The sequence below is a fragment of the Anolis sagrei genome, chromosome 3, assembly GCF_037176765.1.
Source record: "Anolis sagrei isolate rAnoSag1 chromosome 3, rAnoSag1.mat, whole genome shotgun sequence".
NCBI classification, from domain to species: Eukaryota; Metazoa; Chordata; class Lepidosauria; order Squamata; family Dactyloidae; genus Anolis; species Anolis sagrei.
Window position 1 is genome coordinate 33,490,633 of NC_090023.1, and position 19,352 is coordinate 33,509,984.

Genomic DNA, 19,352 nt, shown 5'->3' on the forward strand with positions numbered 1-19,352 from the left:
AAAAGACGCTGCAGATCCTCCTGCCTCAGGTTTATTGTGGTCTTAACTCTTTCTGAAAATGAATCTGTTTCACTGGTCTTTTCGTCTGTCTCTTCCCCTTTCTGTTTTTGGAAATTTAACAAAAGTGGCCCTCTGAAAACTCCAAATCTTTTCATTACTCTGGCCCAAGTCTAGATGGCAGTATTGAAAGCCATACCTAAATATATGCACAACTGCAATTCAAGTACAGACATAGGCTCATTTAATGGAACACACAAGCATCGATGCTAGATTACATCTAGTATTTTAAAATTACCTATAAAAATCTTGCTCCTTCTCAAAACGCCAAGAGCAAGTAAAATGCTGACTTGCAAACATTCATCATCTTTATTTTACCGTTTGTAACTCTGATTTACATCTGATTTTACAAGTAATTAGTTCTGTGAACTAGAGGTCAAGCTACAATGCTTAGTTCACCCAGCATAGTGTCTTATATTTTTCAAACAACCTCTGCATAATATGACAAGTCATCTTATACCATGAGCAATGGTTGCAATCTGATAATATAGTTGAAGAAAGGAGTATTTCATAATTGTGTACAACTCCTTGGGCATTCTTAATAAATTACAGTCCCGTATCCTGTAAGCTTCACTGGGGGCAAGAGTCTCTAACTACAAATCAGTACCTTTTTAATGTTTTATGGCGATTTATTTGAAAAGTCCTCTGCACAGTTCAGGAGTCAGACAATTTCATTTGTTTTCAGCTTTTGCACAAAAACCACAATTAGTTCAATAAAAATGCAGTTCAGAACACAGTTAAAAATACCACAAACACATTATTTTGGCAATATATGAAATAGTTCTCTTCCTAGAGGAATGCAGATAGATTTTTCAGGCTGTCATATGAACTAAAAGACAACTAAGCATATTAAGATATCTGAAGTCACAGTATTTAGGGACTGGATGGATATGAATGATTTCACTACTTTAGACTGTTCCCCTTTAAAATTAAAATAAAAACTAGTTTCACATTGATTCAAACAAGTTCCTTGCAGAATTCAAAAGTTAGCGGTTATGAATTTGTGACCCTCCAGATGATGATGCCATGACTCGCAGTCATCTTGTCCAGGATGAGGGATGATGGGAACTTTGGTCCAACATTAAAAGGATTGCAAGAGTACTAATCTGACATGAAGGCAACGACTAAGCAAGGATATAAGGCAGCAATTTTGGTTTGTGTGAATAATGAAGCAGTCAAAGACACAAGAGAAAACCTCTGAAAACAACAAGGCACATAGCAGGTCTAACAAGTTCAATTACACTATTTTTTTAATCCCTGATTTTTAACATTTGCACTGGCTTCTTTTACTTATATTTATCTTTAATATATGCTACTACACTGAAGAGGTATACCTTGTAAGTTCAAGGGAGAAAAGGCTACACAATGTGTTGATGCACCTGCCGTGAGTAGTTAAAATGGGTGCAAGCGAGCAGGGAAAGCGGTGGGTTGAGAAGGAATCATCTCTCGGGTAAAAGAAATAGTCCAGATAATGACAACTAGTGTTGGCAAGAAAGAAAATGTGTATCGTAGCAGAGAAAGCAGGTGGCAAACTGAAAAGCAAAAGAACTCTAAAGAACACACAATACTATGGCTTGCATTCTATTTGGTAATTAACAGAAGGATTCAGGCCTATGAAAGAAAAGTAAACAAAATTAGGAATGCAGACAGACATTGCTTCTGGGAAAGAGGAATGGATAAACTTAGGGCCCTTCCACACAACCATATAACCCATAATATCAAGGAAGGAAATCCCACAACATCTGCTTTGAACTGGGCTATCTGAGTCCACACTGCCATATATTCAAAGCAGATATTGTGGGATTTCCTGCCATGATATTCTGGGTTATATGGCTGTATAGAAGGGCCCTAAGTTTATCCATTCCTCTTTCCCAGAAGCAATGTCTGTCTACATTCCTAATTTTGTTTACTTTTCTTTCATAGGCCTGAATCCTTCTGTTAATTACCAAATAGAATGCAAGCCATAGTATTGTGTGTTCTTTAGAGTTCTTTTGCTTTTCAGTTTGCCACCCAATCGTATAAAAAGGGCCTAAAAATCGTGGTGTTACAGGAACTGCCTTTTAATGGGATAAATCCAGACTAAAGTGCTCTCAGTTCCCATTCAGATAAAAGGGCTTAGTTAACTTTTGTCTTTCCTCAGTATGACTAATTTCAACAAACAGGCTATTATACCTCAAAAATGTTTCACAACAAGTACCACCACTGGGAAGAAAAGAGTATTAATGAAAATCAGGAGGGATGGGTTTGAATCCTAAAAACACTTATCAAAGCATCAATGGGACGTGCTCTCAGTGGGCAGGTGAAGAATTTGCTCTTTGACTTTTAATTGTCATGTTAAACTAAGATCACTGTTAGAATATTAATATTACCCGATACAGCATTTCTGCTTCTTATCAGAAATTCTGAGTACAAAGCAGATGGCTATCAATGTGCGCCTTTTCAAGAATCCAAAATTTAAAATGGAATGATTTGAAAACCTGGTCTAGTTCAGTAGAAAAATACAAATATTGAAAGTTTAAAATTGAGAAAAAAAATATTAAAAAAAAAAACTTAAAACAATTCAATAAAAACTCTGAAAGACCCTGTAGAAATCATTACTTCTATTAAATGATCTTCCATTGTTAGCTCTTTGGTTTGGGAATGTTGAATTTTGCTGGGAGCAGCCTCTGCCACTGTTTGTGCCATAGGACCCAGAGAAATGTCGGGCTGGTTCTTCAGAATGAAGGGCAATATGAAACGTGACATCATGTTCATACTGTTCTTTCATGCGTTGTATCGTCTCTCGTGGAACGCCATGACTATTCCGTCTATAAAGGAAATGTACAAAAATATACTAAGATATCTGTAATTCACACAGAGAAGCAGATAAACCCAGAGACTGCATACAGTATGACCTCTGAACCCATGGAATATGCACCCATGGTTTCACCTATTCACATCCAACAAATAATAATAATAAGCTTCATTTGACTCTTCCCAAAGGGACTCAGGGCAGCTCACAGAAAGCACTCAATAGTGCAACAATATACAAGTACTACAAAATACAAGTATAAATTAATAACAATAACATTGACCCATTGAAACTAACAAAACCCTTGTTAGTTTAAAAATAGTTTAAAACCCAGCAAGCTATGAAAATTGTGACTGTATACAATATCAGTCCCCATAAAGTGCATATATGAAACAAATCATTAATCCTCAAATATTGTGATTAAGACGATAATCCCTAAACATCGTCAAAGGCTTGTTTAAAAAGTCATGTTTTCAAGCGTTTGGGGAAAACTTGGAGAGTGGGGGCTACCCTTATCTCTTTGGGGTGGGGCATTCCAAAGCCGGGAGCCACCACCAAGAAAGCCCTCTCTCTTTGCTCTATCAACTGCATTTGAGATGGAGGCAGCATCGAGAAGAGGGCCTTCCTGGCCAATCTTAGGGCCCACGCCAGTTCATAGAAGAATATGGAGCCACAAAGATAGGTTAGACTCGAACTATCATATAGGGGTTGGGACCCTTGGGGAGGGGGTCGCAAAGGGGTGTCAGAGGGGTCACCAAAGACCATTAGAAAACACAGTTATTTTCTATAGGTCATGGGGGTTCTGTGTGGGAAGTTCAGCCCAATTCTATCACTGGTGGGGGTCAGAATGCTCTTTGATTGTAGGTGAACTATAAATCCTAGCAACAACTCCCAAATATCAGTCTGTTTTACCCAAACTCCACCAGAGTTCACAATTTGGCATATTGAGTATTCATGCCCCAATCCATCATTATTTGAGTCCACAGTGCTCTCTGGATGTAGGTGAACTGCAACTCCAAAATTCAAGGTCAGTGCCCTCCAAATCCTTCCAGTATTTTCTGTTGGTCATGGGAGTTCTGTGTGCCAAGTTTAATTCAATTCCATTGCTGGTTGAGTTCAGAATGCTCTTTGATTGTAGGTAAACTATAAATCCCAGCAACTACAACTCCCAAATGACAAAATCAACCCCCACCATTATTTAAATTTGGGCATATCATCTATTTGTGCCAAATTTGGTCCAGTGAATGTAAATATATCCTGCATATCAGATGTTTACATCATGATTCAGAACAGTAACAAAATTACAATTATGGAGTAGCTAAAGGGGAATGCTGGAAATCTTCCTCAATGCTGCTTCATCTTTCTGGACCTTTGTGCAAACTATGTGTCACTACATTGGCAGAATGTCATGTTCTGCCAGCATCAAGCAAGATCTTTGTAATCGAGGCCACAATTTTATAAAATACCAGCTCAGCTCTGCCAAGTCAACTAATCTTTTCCTTTTTACAAATAATTTTCTTGATTAATTATTGCAAAACAATTGTACCTGACTAGTTCCCGAACATTGAATTTCCAGCGTGTATCTGGCTCTCGAAAGATAACTTCATAGTTGTTTTCACATGCCTGAGGTGAAAGAATGCAGAGTTTCGATGTAGTTACTGTAGCCACTGTGTTTATTTACATCCCATCTTTTCCTGCAATACTGGGACCCAAGGCATTTTCCAAAATTAAAACCAAAACAAGAATAAAAACATATAAATCAAGGATTATGTAAATGCAGGTGTCTGTCTTACACGTATCTGCAGTCGAATGAGTGGGGTGATTCTAATTTGTCTTTTCTTGAATTTGAAATGTTTTTAAACTCAATTGGTCCATTGGGCAATTTTCAATATATGTTATTACTTCATCGTATAATTTGAAGAAAAAAAAAACAATTATTCTACAGAGTTTATTACACATTCAAGAAGAGACAAACTACACCTATCACCATCCAAATAGGTAAAAATCCTGAATTTATTAACTGCAAATACATAGGTTGCTGGCTTACATAATCATGCCATATCTGTGCATTATCATGAATAGATAACTAGAAAAGAAAGTTTACATTAAATTGTTGGAGCCTTAATTAAAATTTCCTAAAATTATGATCTTGGTATGAACTCAAATTTTATAAAATAGCTTGAACGTTCCTAAGCGTAAGCACTTAGCAGAAAAATAGTCCAAAATAATATGGTCATGCCATATTATGGTATAGTAAAGGTGAAGGAAAACGTTTCCCTTGACATTAAGCCTAGTTGAAACTGACTCTCGGAGTTGTTGCTCATCTCCATTTCTAAGACGAAGAGCTGGCATTATCCGTAGATGCCTCCAAGTCATGTGGCCACCATGACTGCATGGAGCGCCATTACCTTCCCACCTAAGCGGTACCTATTGATCTACTCACATTTGCATTTTTTCGAACTGTTAGGTTGGCAGAAGCTGGGGCTAACAACGGGAGCTCATCCCATCCTGTGGATTCGAACCACTGACATTCCAGTCAGCAAGTTCTGCAGCTTAACGGTTTAAACCAATGCGTCAACGTGGCCCCTTGGTATGTTGGCATTCTCTAAATCTCTAAATGGTTTTATACAGTCTTCTAGTTTGTGTTAGTATGCTATCTTTCATGTAAGATTTTCAATGATCAAAATGATGGTCACAGGTTAGGAAAACGTGATGGAAAAAAATATCTAATGTTGACATGGAGTCTAAACAAAATTCCCTTCTCTTGGCAGTGACTGAAAATGTCACTTCTGAAGAAGCAGATGAGTGAATTTGGCATGTTGACAAATTCTTGGCTCACAAAACAACAGGTTACGAGTTATGTAGGCCAAAACTATTGTCCTGTTAATCACACAGCAGCCATCAAAGTGATATTAAACTATATTAAGTGAAAAGGGAGAAAAGAGAAATCAGAGAGCTACCATTCAAGGGAAAAAGAGAATATTTCATTAGAAGTGGCAGACACTGTCCAATTATGTGCTCATGACAATCAAAACTAAAAAAAAATCAGGTCAGTATTCCAATAGTTCTAGCCCAGTTTACCTGTCCTCTATGAGCCAGCTAGGAGGTTAAGATCATCTGGGGAGGCCCTGCTCTCAGTCTTGCCTCCTTCGCAGGTGAGATTGGTGGGGACGAGACACAAGGCCTTCTCAGTGGTGGCCCCTCAGCTATGGAACTCCTTCCCAAATGAAATCAGATCAGCACCCTCCCTCCTAACATTCAGGAAAAGGCTAAAGAGGTGGATGTGGGATAAAGCATTCAGTTAGTAGAGAATTATGGAATAGTGAAATGACAATTTGGAATGGCCATGGATTATGATTTTAATAACTGTTTTAAGGTTTAATCTGTATTTAATTATTGTTTTAATATATATATGTAGCATCAAATAGTTGCCTATATATGTAAGCTTCCTTGAGTCCCCTACAGGTTGAGAAAGGCGGGGTATAAATAGGGTAAAAAATAAATAAAAACAAATGACCACTTATTACAATTTAAGTGTTATATTCTCCCCCATAGTACTAAAATCTGGGGGAAATATTCCTGTTTCTCATGAAACAAACAAGTTAAGAAGACAATGCTCATTTCAAAAAATAGAAATGTATGTATAGGTAGCTGAAGATTTTGCCAATGAGGGTGACATTGCTGGACCCAAATCGTAAGATGTCCCCTCGCTGAATGCTTAGCTTCCCTAAGGTTGTTGGCAGATCCAGTCAAGGATCTTGAGATAGAAAGACTTTTAAAAAGTACCATATATTGAATCAGATTCTGATACAGTATATGGCACTTTCATATTTGGAAACATGGTGATCCCATGAGACTATGCTAATTGTGTTGGAAACAGTGGAATTCAGATTTTTCAACAGGAGATATTGTAAAATGTTAGAGGTCTCATTTTTCATTCCTTCCAGGACTGCCATAACCCTCACTTTGCAACAGTTTACTGCAGTGTTTCCCAACCTGTGGTCCGTGGACCACCAGTGGTCTGCAAGAACTAAAATGTGGTCCGCGGTCTCACTGTTACTGCACCATTGCAATGAGAGCATCTGGTCTCATGAAACCCTCTTATGGTGCCGAGACTTATTAAATATGGTTTTCTGTGGGCAAGCAGATGGTGACTACTGGATGGCATATGTTCTGTATCAGAAATTAGAGCTGATGTGGTCTATCTAATGCAATTTTCCGAATTGGCACCCCAAATAACCAAACTGAATCCAAAGGTGACCAAAAACTGATTCATAACCCTTTTGGTACTTATGTTGGAGAGTGGTCCCTGGTCAAAAAATGGTTGGGAACCACTAATTTACTGGATGGTGGAGTGCAAGGGCATCAGAGGAGTGTGGCTATTTCTCTATATCCAGATGCAGGAAATCACCTACCAGGACCTCCAGGAGTCTCAATGAATTATATCAATATTTTGCATCTGATTATTAAAGACACAGACAGACTACACTTTGATTCATCCACTGGTCACTAAAAGAGTGTGGGCACCAGTAGCTAAAAGATGAATTCTATGAGAATTCCAAACTTTACATGACCAAAAAAAAGACCTTCAAAGGAACAAGTTCAAATTACTTGTATACAAGTGTCACTACCAGGATGCCAGCCAAGGAACAACCACATCAAAAGTGAGCACAATGCCAGCACTTTGGGGCATGTACTGTATCTGAGCAGACATATTTCCTTAGCACTATAAATTGTTCCTCAGAGACCTCAATGCCCTAGATATTAATAGAAAATGGCATAGACTAAGATGCCCAAAGGTCCAATTTTGATTTAAATTGGCTCAAAATCAATCCAATTGTGGCATAAAAATGTTCTAGGGGATGAAAAATGGAATCTATGCAGAAGAAAGTGAGTATTTCAAAAATTTTAAGCCCATTATCAATTCTTGTAGCTCTTGTAACCAGAGCCGGGGACAGTGTCACCTGCTCATCTCTTGAACCCATGGGCAAATATTAGAAATGATAATATGTTATAGGTTTCCCTACCATTATCACATATGGCTTCATTTCCCAAGCGTGGATGTTGGTATTATCAATAATGACTGGGGATTTCCCATTCTTCATTGCTTTACGAGCTGTAACATAATAATGTCAACATTTTACAAGACCAGACAATCTGTGGACCCCATCAGATGTCATAAATCAAGTCTCCTTAAATGTTACTGACACTTAATTATGCAGCAAATACAGCAAATGAGTGCCAATAAAGGCCACTACAAGGCATACAGGGACTACCATTCCAATTGACTCCAGACACTCGTGGCTTACATTTTCTGTTTCCAACAACATAAGATCATTTCCTGTTTCACTTAAAGGCCTTCAGAGACTACAAGAAGCTATGTGTATGTTTGTGTGTACATTGTAGGGTTTGTTTTTTTGGAAATAGCAACACTATTTCCTCCACTAACTGTTTGTAAATGTGTATAATTGTTACCCTATATTGTACATTTTGGTTTGCCAGTTTGACTGTATCTCTTTGGTTTGGGATGGACTTCAGACACAGGATTCCATTCTGTATGCAGTTTGCATCAGACATCTGTGGAACTGGATGCAGGTTTGCTTTTGGACTTCTATGTTATAAGTCCGCTTACTACTTCATTGGAGGTGGATCTTGGTGCTCATGTACTTGAGTGAGTACAGATATGATTAAATACATTTTAAAGACTATGTGTCTCTATTGTGAATATATACAAGTTTGTTAGTAAACAAGATGGTATTTTTCAAAGAAGAGACTTTGTTTTGTCTCTTGAGTGAATGTTTTAAGTAAGAGTTTTGAAGGGAGTGTTGTTTTTTGGCAACAACAAATTACAACTGCAAATTCTACTTCAAAGAAACAACCATCCTCTGCTAACCAGATATATTTTGTAGTGACCTGTCTTTATCATTGGCTGTTTAAAGCATGGTTCTTCAGTTTAACAGCTAAGATACCTGTGTGCTATTACATTATTACTTTATGAATATCCCTTCTAACAAGGTCATACTTTTCTTTTGACTAGTGGATTTCAGGTGGTCTCTATGTTTATGGAGATTCACATTTGCCAAATGGAGGTCACATCATTTTTACCTTTGCAATAAGGTTATGGCACACTGGAATTTCCAATAGATTATGGAATTTCCAATAGTTTTGCAGAGAATTATGCTCCCTGGAGGCTTCCCGAGGCACAATTCTATGTTCTTTTAGAAAGGTGATCTTGATCTTGAGGGCTCAAGAGCTCCAAGTGCCAGAGGAATTGTCCTAGTGGACCAAATCTAGATGAAGTATTTCCACTCTTGTTTTAGAGAAATGTTCCCAAATGAATTCAATGGTTTCATTAAGGTAGACATGACAATAAAATTCATAGAGCTGCAAGAGGCCACCAGCCTCATCTTATCTGAGAGCAATTCTATGTTGTAGTACTAAAACTGTCCTGAGTTGTGGCCATTTGCTCTTTGTACAAAGACTCGCAAACAAAGGAGAGGCCAGTATGTTCCATCACAGTCTGTCAATTAATTCGCAATACCAAAAAGTTCTTTCTAAGCTCTAGTTAGAATCTCTCTTGCTGAAAATTTAATCCCTAGCTTAGACCAGTGGTTCTCAACCTATAGGTCCCCAGATGTTTTGGCCTTCAAGTCCCAGAAATCCTAATAGCTGATAAACTGGCTGGGACTTCTGGGACCTGGAGGCCAAAAAACCTGGGGACCCACAGGTTGAAAACCACTGGCTTAGATCCTTTGAAGCAGCAAAAAACCAAGCTTGCCCCATCTTGTTCATGGCAGCCCATCAGAGAGCTGAAAATGGCTATCATATCACCTCTCAGTCTTTTCTTCAGGCTAAACGTATCTACCTTCTACAACCATTCTTCAAAGGTCTTTGTTTCTAGAGCACTTATCCTCTTGGGTGTAACGTTTCACTTCTGGGCATGTTCCAATTTTTTGGAATATATACAGGCTTTTGCAATCTCCAGATATTTTTATCTGGAAGAAATGTTACAAAAGGGAAGAGTGAGAAGAGGGCATGAAGGTGATGAAAAGACTGATTTTGCATGTTCTCGGACTTCCGCTGAAATAAGGGAGGAGACATTCAAATGAGGTTCAAGCTGATGATGTGGTTGTTTCAGGTTGCCCTATAGATAAACCCTATGAATGTAGGAACCAAGACTGGCAGAAAAGATGCTTGCTCACTTTATATATTTAAAAACAATTTAGAAGCCGCTTTACTCTTGTTGGAGGCAGTCATCATTGTATATTTGAATAGTTTGTATATGCATTTAATTTTTTTGTCGTATTTATTATACATATATATTGTTTTCCTGTCTCTCCCCAGTGGGTCCCAATGTAAGCATTTGGAAGTTATTAATGGGGTTAGCAAAAAAATCATGCTTCCTATTGCCAAGTTAATGTGTAATGACAGGGAAGGAAAAACTTGGGAGAAAAATAAAAGTATAAAATATTGTGGTTTGTTTAGTAGCAACGGCTATGTTTTTGTTTTAGTATTCAGCTTCAGGGCATCCATTTGTCTTTTGGATTTCCCATAGCAGCAGCAATGTAAACAGATTAGAGAAGAACATCTATTGGCTATCATTCTGCTAGGAATGTTTATGACAGGAAACAATCAGGGCCACCTAACACCTCCCCATGAAGGATTCCCCCAGGCAGCAATCAGTCAGGCTTTGAAACTGCAAGGCTATTCAATGCTAATCGAGGTGACGAACTGCAACATTCACACCTGTCTCAAACAGGCAAGAGTTCTTTCTCCCACCCTGGACATTCCACAGATATATAAATCCCAGATGTCTATTTTCCAACAGACCTCACAAGCTCTGAGGATGCCTGCCATTGATGTGGGCAAAGCATCAGTAAAGAATGCTTCTGGAACATGGCTACACAGTCCAGAAAACTCACAGCAATCCAATATTTATGATATTTATAGTACTGTGGATTTTTTGAATACATATATAACACTTTTGCAAGCAAATATAGCACTTTTCACAACAAAATTAGATACATCCATTTTAGATTTTCATCAATTCTAAATGTCAATTTGAGAAAAGCAAATAATGCAGAAGCAAGAGGTGGATACATTCTTATCCTTCAGTTGTTACTCTTTGACTTGTGTACCCTGAACCCTTCTCCAGCACCAAGAAGAACAGTACTTGCCTCTCTTCTGGTTCCATTTATGTGCATCTTCTAGAGCATAAGAATCAAACTCATAGGTCCCATCCTCTGTGAAAAAGTAGTCATCCGTGCTAAAAATGACTGCACTCGGAAATTCATGTTTCAGTTGCCTGCAAGTAAAATGGGGAAGGGAGAAGTAAGAATGCATACTTTCTGTCCCCTTCATTTTTCAATTCCCCCTTCCCATGTATTTTAATTTGAAGCTAAATGATCCCAGAAAACTTTTGATGAAATTCTTAAACTAAAAGAGAACTCAGAGGGAGATTGAATCACAGAACAATCGGTCTCTTCACTGTAGGAAGGAACACAACATGTGAAGTGAGCTGTTTGGGATTTATTTAACAGTTTTTATCCCCATTAGGTTGTTCCTTTGGTCTGTCACTTGCTTTTGAAAGTAATTAATAGATCACATTTTGGGCCATTCTAGTGTCTTTTGTAATCCAGAGCTGTTCCCACATGGTGTACTACCCTTTAAGACAATGCATTAGGCTCTGGGTAAATAAGGAACTGCTTGTATAAAAGAGTTGGAGATACCTCATTACACAAGCATGCAAGCAAGACAACCAATGGCAGAATCCAGTTATCCCACAGTAATGCTATAGCAGTATACTGGCCACAATATCATGAAAACCTTGCTTTAAAAAATTACAAGAACCTAAGAGAGAACCTAAGATGTCCAAAACATCTGGAAGAGCACAGTTTGAGAAACACTGGATTGAGGGAAACTGTTGGGAGAGGATCAACACAGAAAGAAGCTCCATGATGTTTCTCTTTCCAGGTTGCAAATAGTTCAGGCTCTATCTTTTACCAACATCCACTTCAGCTGAGATATCTCACTCACAGGTGGGATGGCTCAATTAAGGAAATCTACAAGTATTACCAGGGGCTAAATGCTAGATATTGACTTCTGGTGGATCGATGGCGCATGCAGATGTAAGGGAGGCTCTACACTAGTATGCAATCTTATTTAAACATTATTTTAGTGGAGCAGTAAAGATGTAGGCATGGAGTCACAGTTATATGAGATACTTGAACCAAATGGATAACTATAATAGCAAGCTCATAAAGATAACAGAAGCCTAAATCCTATGGCAGTTATAACAGATTAACTGCAGCTACACTTCATGCGACAGCAAAAGTAATTTGGGACAATGTGAGCTACTCAGCAGGTTAATAAGTAATATAAAAACAATGGGAAAATGATGTGGGTTCAAATCACCAATATGATACTTTGAGTACAACTTCCAACATTCCTCGCCATTGACTATGCTAGACTCCTGGGAGCTTTCTTTTTCGTGTCAGGAGTGACTTGAGATGCTGCAAGTTGCTTCTGGTGTGAGAGAATTGGCAGTCTGCAAGGACATTACCCAGGGGACATCCAGATGTTTTACCATCCTGTGAGGGGCTTCCCTCATGTCCCCAAATGAGAAGCTGCAGCTGACAGAAGGGAGCTCACCCCGCTCCCCAGATTAGAACCACCAAACTTTCAGTCTGCAGTCCTGGAGCTGCAGTCCGGAGCTACAGTCCTAGTACATAAGTAACTGTTCTCTTATCTTAAATTTGATCATGACAGTAAAGGTATTTCTCAAGTGATTTACTTAATATGAAGAATTTGGGATGTATGAGAGGAATTCTACAGGAGCAAATGCAGTCAAAGAGGTATAAACATCTGAATCTTGTGGCACACTTTATTGGGCGTAAATTTTCATAGATTACAACCAACCATAATATGATGAAGACTCTGAGGCTCAATGTGATAAAATAGGCTACAGTTTATGGCAGTTTATACCAAGTAAAATATATTAGTCTTTAAGGGACCATCTGTGGTTTTAATCATGTGTAAACTTGAACATTTCCTTCTGAAGTCAACAGACAATAAACAGTACATTATTTCCGGGAGAGCAATCATGCTGAGCTTTTCCCTTTAAGGCAGTGGTTCTCAACCTGTGGGTCCCCAGGTGTTTTGGCCTACAACACCCAGAAATCCCAGACAGTTTACCAGCTGTTAGGATTTCTGGGAGTTGAAGGCCAAAACATCTGGGGACCCACAGGTTGAGAACCATTGCTTTAAGGTACTATCAGCATAGAATATTTTGGATACAGGTCCAGGTATTTTATCAGCCAAGTGAGCGAGAAAGACCCAATGTGTTCTTTGTTTAATCTCTGTTTTGTGTATTTTAATATATATTTTATAGAAATACATTTTAATATGTGCATTCGTGGTATTTTTACAGTGCTTATGTGTTTTAATTATTCTGTAACCTGTCTCAAGCCACAAGGAGATGTGGGCAAGAAATAAAATTATTATTATTATTTTTATTTTTATTATTATTATTATTATTATTATTATTAGGTGCAGAACTGGCTAGTTCTTATTTATTTATTGTGTCAAAAGCAAATTGAGAATACAGTTCTAATGAATAGAAAAACCACAAACAAAGTTCAAAACTTGACATTATACTAAATTTCCTTTGACCAGAAGCTGGCCACTTTTGAGGGCCTCTGGTGTCGCTGTAAGAAGGTCATCCACTGTGCATGTGGCAGAACTCAGACTATATTACAGTAAGTGATCTGTGGTTTGCTCTTCTCCACACTCGCATGTTGTGGACTCTACTTTGTAGCCCCATTTCTTAAGGTTAGCTCTGCATCTCGTGGTGTCAGAGTGCAGTCTGTTCAGCGCCTTCCAAGTCGCCCAGTCTTCTACGTACCCAGGGAGGAGTTTCTCATCTGGTATCAGCTACTGATTGAGGTTCTGGGTTTTAACCTGCCACTTTTGGACTCTCACTTGCTGAGGTGTTCCTGCAAGTATCTCTATAAATCTGAGGAGGCTATTTCTTGGTATTATTTCCCTGGTAATCCTCAGAGCTCTAGATGCTTGTCTGTTCTTAAGATGAATAGCACACATTTGCACCTATAGCTTCGGAGAGCTTCTGTTCAACCATTTCAAAACTCCCTGCTTGAGGGGTGATGGCATGATTGTCAGCATAGATAAAACTCTCTGTCCCTTCTAGCAGTGGTTGATCATTGGTGTAAATGTTAAACACTGATGGAGCAAGCACACTCCCCTGAGGCAGGCCGTTCTTCTGTTTTCACCACCTGCTTCTCTGACCCTGGAACTCAACAAAAAAGGTCCTGTTTTGTACCAGATTTCCTAGCCGCTTTGGCTAGTGCTGAAGTTGGTTAACTCAGGTCCCATCCACACTGCCATATAATGGCCACTGCATTATATGGCCAGTGTAAGTTAATATAATGGAGTTCAGTGCAATGAAACTGCATTATATGATGGGGCCTCATACACAGTAGTGAACGGGAGGCCTTCCAGAGGACACTGTGTTCTCATTTAAACCTGCCTACGTTTCCTATTTTTTTCAAACAGTAGGTTTTCAGTACAATTAAATGCTTAGGGTGAACTAAAAATAAGCCACAAGCATAATAGAGTGAATTTTGTACAAGGGAACTTTCTAAGAGCAGTTAATACGCACAACCAGAATTGGGATTCAAAACCATTTATGTGACTGGTCTGCTGGAAGCATATTTTGAGAGCCAATACAAATAGTCTATCTCCAGTCCAGTTTACTGAAGACGCAAAAAACAACCCTGTTCTGTGCCTATCAGCAATAGCAAATAAAAACAAGCCTATGGTCACAGTGTGTCTCATTACAATCCAGAACACAAATACTGCAATACTATGTCTGGTTTTGGTACCCTATTTCACATTAGGAACTGATGTTCCAAGAAGCCCTGCACACATAACTTCTAATCCACAAAGGCAACTATGAAGCTATGAATGATGAGCCTATTAAGATCTCAATAAATCTCCCTTCTTTTTATGACGTTATATGACAACAAACAATGTATTGGGGCCAGAGAAAACACAGCCCGAAAACTGACACATACCTGGCAAGTCAAAATACCAGTGAGGGCACCGTGCAACATAAACAAAGGACTCATTCCAGAATTACAACATGCCTTCTACAAGTGTGTTTATTTATCAGGCTATTTATTTGCTCATGGGTTTCAGCTGTTCGCTCGAATTGATAAATTATGAACACGCCATAGCACATAAAGAATACAGCAAATAGCACAACGGGAACCGAAAAGAAATCAATACAAGGTAGCTTTGTGTTCTTGTGCTACACCTCACTCACCATAAAGGATCCCAGTTGATTTTCAAGTTATTTATTAACATTTATGATGCAATAGAACCAGATGGAATCAATTGTAGAGAGATTCTTCCTCATTGGGGGTTCCTCATTGCAAAATATCCTAATAAGAAGAAAACGCATCAAATCTAATTGTACGAGCTAATTCTTTTGGGGGTGCTTTTAGGGTGCCAGCATAGTATGGTTTAAGCACTGGACTATAACTGTGGAGAACAAGGTTTGAATCCCTGCTCAGCCATGGAAACCCACATTATATGTCTTCAAGGTATTTCCGACTTATGGCAACCCTAAGAAACCCCCCTGATAGATTCTCTTAGGATTGCCATAACTCAGAAATAACTTGAGGACATATAAAAAGTAAAGGTTTCTCCTGGCATTAAGTCCAGTTGTGTCCTGACTCTGGGTGATGATGCTGTCTGTAGCCACTAGATCATGTGGCCAGCATGACTGCATGGAGCACTGTTACCTTCCTGCAGAAAAGGTACCTATGGTCAACTCACATTTGCATTGTTTTGAACTGCTAGGCTTGCAGAAGCTGGCCCTAACAGCAGGAGCTCACTCCGTTCCTTGGATTCGACCTGCCAACCTTTCAGTCAGCAAGTTCAGCAGCTCAGTGGTTTAACCTGCTGTGCCATCAGGGGTCCCTGGGGACATATAGTAAGAAGATTTAAATAGCCACTCCTTGATGTTACTGTGCCAACTTGGACTTACAGCACTTGGTAGGATTTTATTTATTTATTTACAGTATTTATACCTTGCCCTTCTCACCCCTAATGGGACTCAGATTGTCTTACAGAACACATATATGGCAAATATTCAATGCCGATTATACAATTAATAAGGACAGGCAACAAAAACAGAGATAAACGCAGTTTATTCCATTTCCAGCATTTTGGAGGCTGCGCTCGACTAGAGCCACAGTGGGTGCTGTTGCTCCATCTTCCATATCGAGGAGCTTTTCTCCAATCAATGTCCTTAAGGGTGCCTTTATTACCTTCCCGCTAAAAGCAGTACCTATTTTATCTACTCAGTTTTCTGCTTTCAACCTGCTAGGTGGGCAGGTGAGCTGGGGCTAATGGCAGGTTCTCACCCCAACCTGGGCTCAAAAGGCCGACCTTTCGATCAGTAGGATTTTTCTGCAGCACAGCTGTTTAGCCTGCTGTACTAAACCCAGATGTGTGGCATTGCCTTTCTCTAAGGGTGAGAGAATATGATTTGCCTAAGGTCACCCAACAGGCTTCTATCACTGAACAAGAATGTGACTTCTCCTCTGCCATAGTCCTAGCCCAGCACTCAAACCACTGAAGCCTCAACGTTCGGGGTTGGCTTCATTGGAAGCAAAACAGAAAGAAAGGTTGCAAGGAGTTTTGTTTTAAAGCTCTGTTGCTATTGTTTTAAAATATGTGACAAAACTTAGTGTTTTTTTTCCTGCAACAGAGCAATGTGGCTCATACATACTACCCATACAATTTCTAAGGAAACAGCAATTCTAACCACTCTTCTGTTTATGCTCTGAGGGTGCATCCACACTGTAGAATTAATACAGTTTGGTACCACATGTATCTGCCTTGGCTCAATGCCATGAAATCCTGGGAGTTGAAATTTTACAAGGTGTTCAGCCTTCATTCACAAAGAGTGCTGGTGCCTCACCAACCTACAAATCCCAGGATCTCACAGCATTAAGCCATAGCAGTTCAAGTGGTATCAAACTGTGTTAATTCTACAGTGTAAACTGTAGATTCACCCTGAGGTTTCCTGAACTAATCTGTTTTCTCTTGACCACCTAATCTGATAAGTACAGACAGGGTTGCCTCTACTTCTTAAGAGAGTTGCGTGGCATTGAGAAATTCTGCAGATTAGGTGTTTTTCAATATACACACAGAGTGATGTCACACTTTGTTTATATCTACTTCCTAAAAGTACAGCAGCCTGGATAGAAAGGAAAAAAAAACTGAAACCCTTCCCTCCCTTTCTAGCAATATGAAGCACAAAAGAGTTAATTGGAACCACATCACTCCCAAGACTTTTCTCTCTGGGAGATTTTAGTCAATAGGTGCATCTGCACTGTAGATATAATGCAGTTTGACACCACTCAAACAGCTCTGGCTCAATGCTATGGATTCTGCATTAATGCTCTTGCCTGCATAAATAGGAATCTAGTATCTAGATCCAGGGGAGTCACGCTACCCCTCTATTCTGCCTTGGTCAGACCACATCTGGAATACTGTATCCAATTCTGGGCACCACAATTTAAGAGAGATATTGTCAAGGTGGAATGTGTCCAGAGGAGGGCGACTAAAATGATCAAGGGTCTGGAGAACAAGCCCTATGAGGAGCGGCTTAAAGAGCTGGGCATGTTTAGCCTGAAGAAGAGGAGGCTGAGAGGAGATATGATACCCATGTATAAATATGTGAGGGGAAGTCACAGGGAGGAGGGAGCAAGCTTGTTTTCTGCTTCCCTGGAGACTAGGACGTGGAACAATGGCTTCAAACTACAAGAAAGGAGATTCCATCTGAACGTGAGGAAGAACTTCCTGACTGTGAGAGCCGTTCAACAGTGGAACTCTCTGCCCCGGAGTGTGGTGGAGGCTCCTTCTTTGGAAGCTTTTAAACAGAGGCTGGATGGCCATCTGTCAGGGGTGATTTGAATGCAATATTCCTGCTTCTTGGCATGTGGTTGGACTGGATGGCTCATGAGGTCTCTTCCAACTCTATGATTCTATGATTCTATGATCTGTCGGGGGTGCTTTGAATACGATTTTCCTGCTTCTTGGCAGGGGGTTGGACTGGATAACTTGGGTCTCTTCCAACTCTGATTCTATGATTCCTGGGAGTTATAATTTGGTGAGGGACCAATATTTTAGCAGAGATGACTAAAGACTTTGTAGAACTCTAACTCCCTGAGTCCACAGCATTGAGCCATGTAGTTAAAATGCTATCAAACTGCATTGAATTCTGCAGTGAAGATAGACCTAATAGTGAACCTCTGAATGTATTCAGAGTTTCCCAACCTGAGGAACCCTGACCAGGAGTCCACATAATAGTAAAATACAGATTGCTGCTGGAGCGATGCAGCATCTCCGTAATGCTCGGACATTCCGAACCCAACTATCATACTATTGCCCAAACTTGGACCCTTCAGGTGTTTTGGACTTCAACTCCCACAATTCCTGACAGTCTCAGGCCCCTTCCTTTTCCCTCTTAGCCGCTGAAGGGGAAAAGGAAGGGGCCTAAGTGTGTTAGGAATTGTGGAAGTCCAAAACACCTGGAGGGCCCCTTTGCCCATGCCTGGCGATGCATCCCAGGAGCAGCTTCCAAACAGATTTCACACGCACATACCCTTCACAACATTCTGCACAAAAGGGGTGCATCCTCTGCAAGGTTGCAGAATTCTACTACATTGCAGAATTAATGCAGACTGATACCCACTTGAACTGCCATGGCTCAAGGCTTGGGGACCCTGGGAATTGTAGTTTGGTAGCACTTTTTGGCCAAACAAAAATCACACTTTCTAAAACTACGACTCATGCGATTCCCTGTCAGTTCAAAGGGTGCCAAAATGCATTATATGTGCAGTATTGATGCACCCCACAGGTTGGTCCCTCTTCCAACATTGTCTGAGTGGATGGAGCCAGTAGGGAGGGAAGGAGGGAGGGATGGGGCGCTGTTTACCTGGCCAAGGTGCTTTTCCCAGACCCGGGGAGGCCTCGGAGGAGGTAGAGGCTCTTGTTGAAGCGGGGGCGGCGGCGAGGGGGCCCCCTGTTTGGGCCCCTTCTCTGCTGGAGGCTCAGGCCCCCGAAGGCGCGCACCAGGCTCTCCTCCATGGCACAGCAGCAGCAGCAGCAGGAGCGACAACAAGGCACTCCGCCGCAGCCCCAGAGTGTTGACTCCTCTTTCGCCTCGTGACTCAAGCGGGAGGAGCCGCTTCCCTCCCCGCCTTCCTTTTTGGAGCTGGCAGCCTCCAGGCAAAGGGAGCAAAGAGCTCTGGGGCTCCCTCTTTCCCACCATTGGAGGGGACACAACCAGCCTGCAGGGTCCAGGGACTTCCCATTCTCTTCTGTTGCAGCTCCTGCAGACTAAAGTCCACGAAAACTTACCAGATAGGTGCTGCAGCCTTTGCACTCCCATGCATAGCCTACAGCAGGC

The 19,352-nt window shown here is 40.3% G+C and overlaps 1 protein-coding gene across 1 annotated transcript; it reads right to left on the bottom strand.

Annotated features, from left to right (window-relative positions):
- Positions 1-347: 347 nt before the first annotated feature.
- On the bottom strand, positions 348-19,114 carry N4BP2L1 (NEDD4 binding protein 2 like 1). The gene is made up of 5 exons (XM_060770851.2): positions 18,879-19,114; positions 11,026-11,153; positions 7,876-7,964; positions 4,395-4,471; positions 348-2,864 (listed from the first exon to the last, which is right to left on the bottom strand). The coding sequence occupies exons 1-5, from the start codon at positions 19,028-19,030 to the stop codon at positions 2,618-2,620; spliced, it is 693 nt and encodes a 230-aa protein (XP_060626834.2). The 5' UTR covers positions 19,031-19,114; the 3' UTR covers positions 348-2,617.
- Between the last annotated feature and the right edge of the window lie 238 nt (positions 19,115-19,352).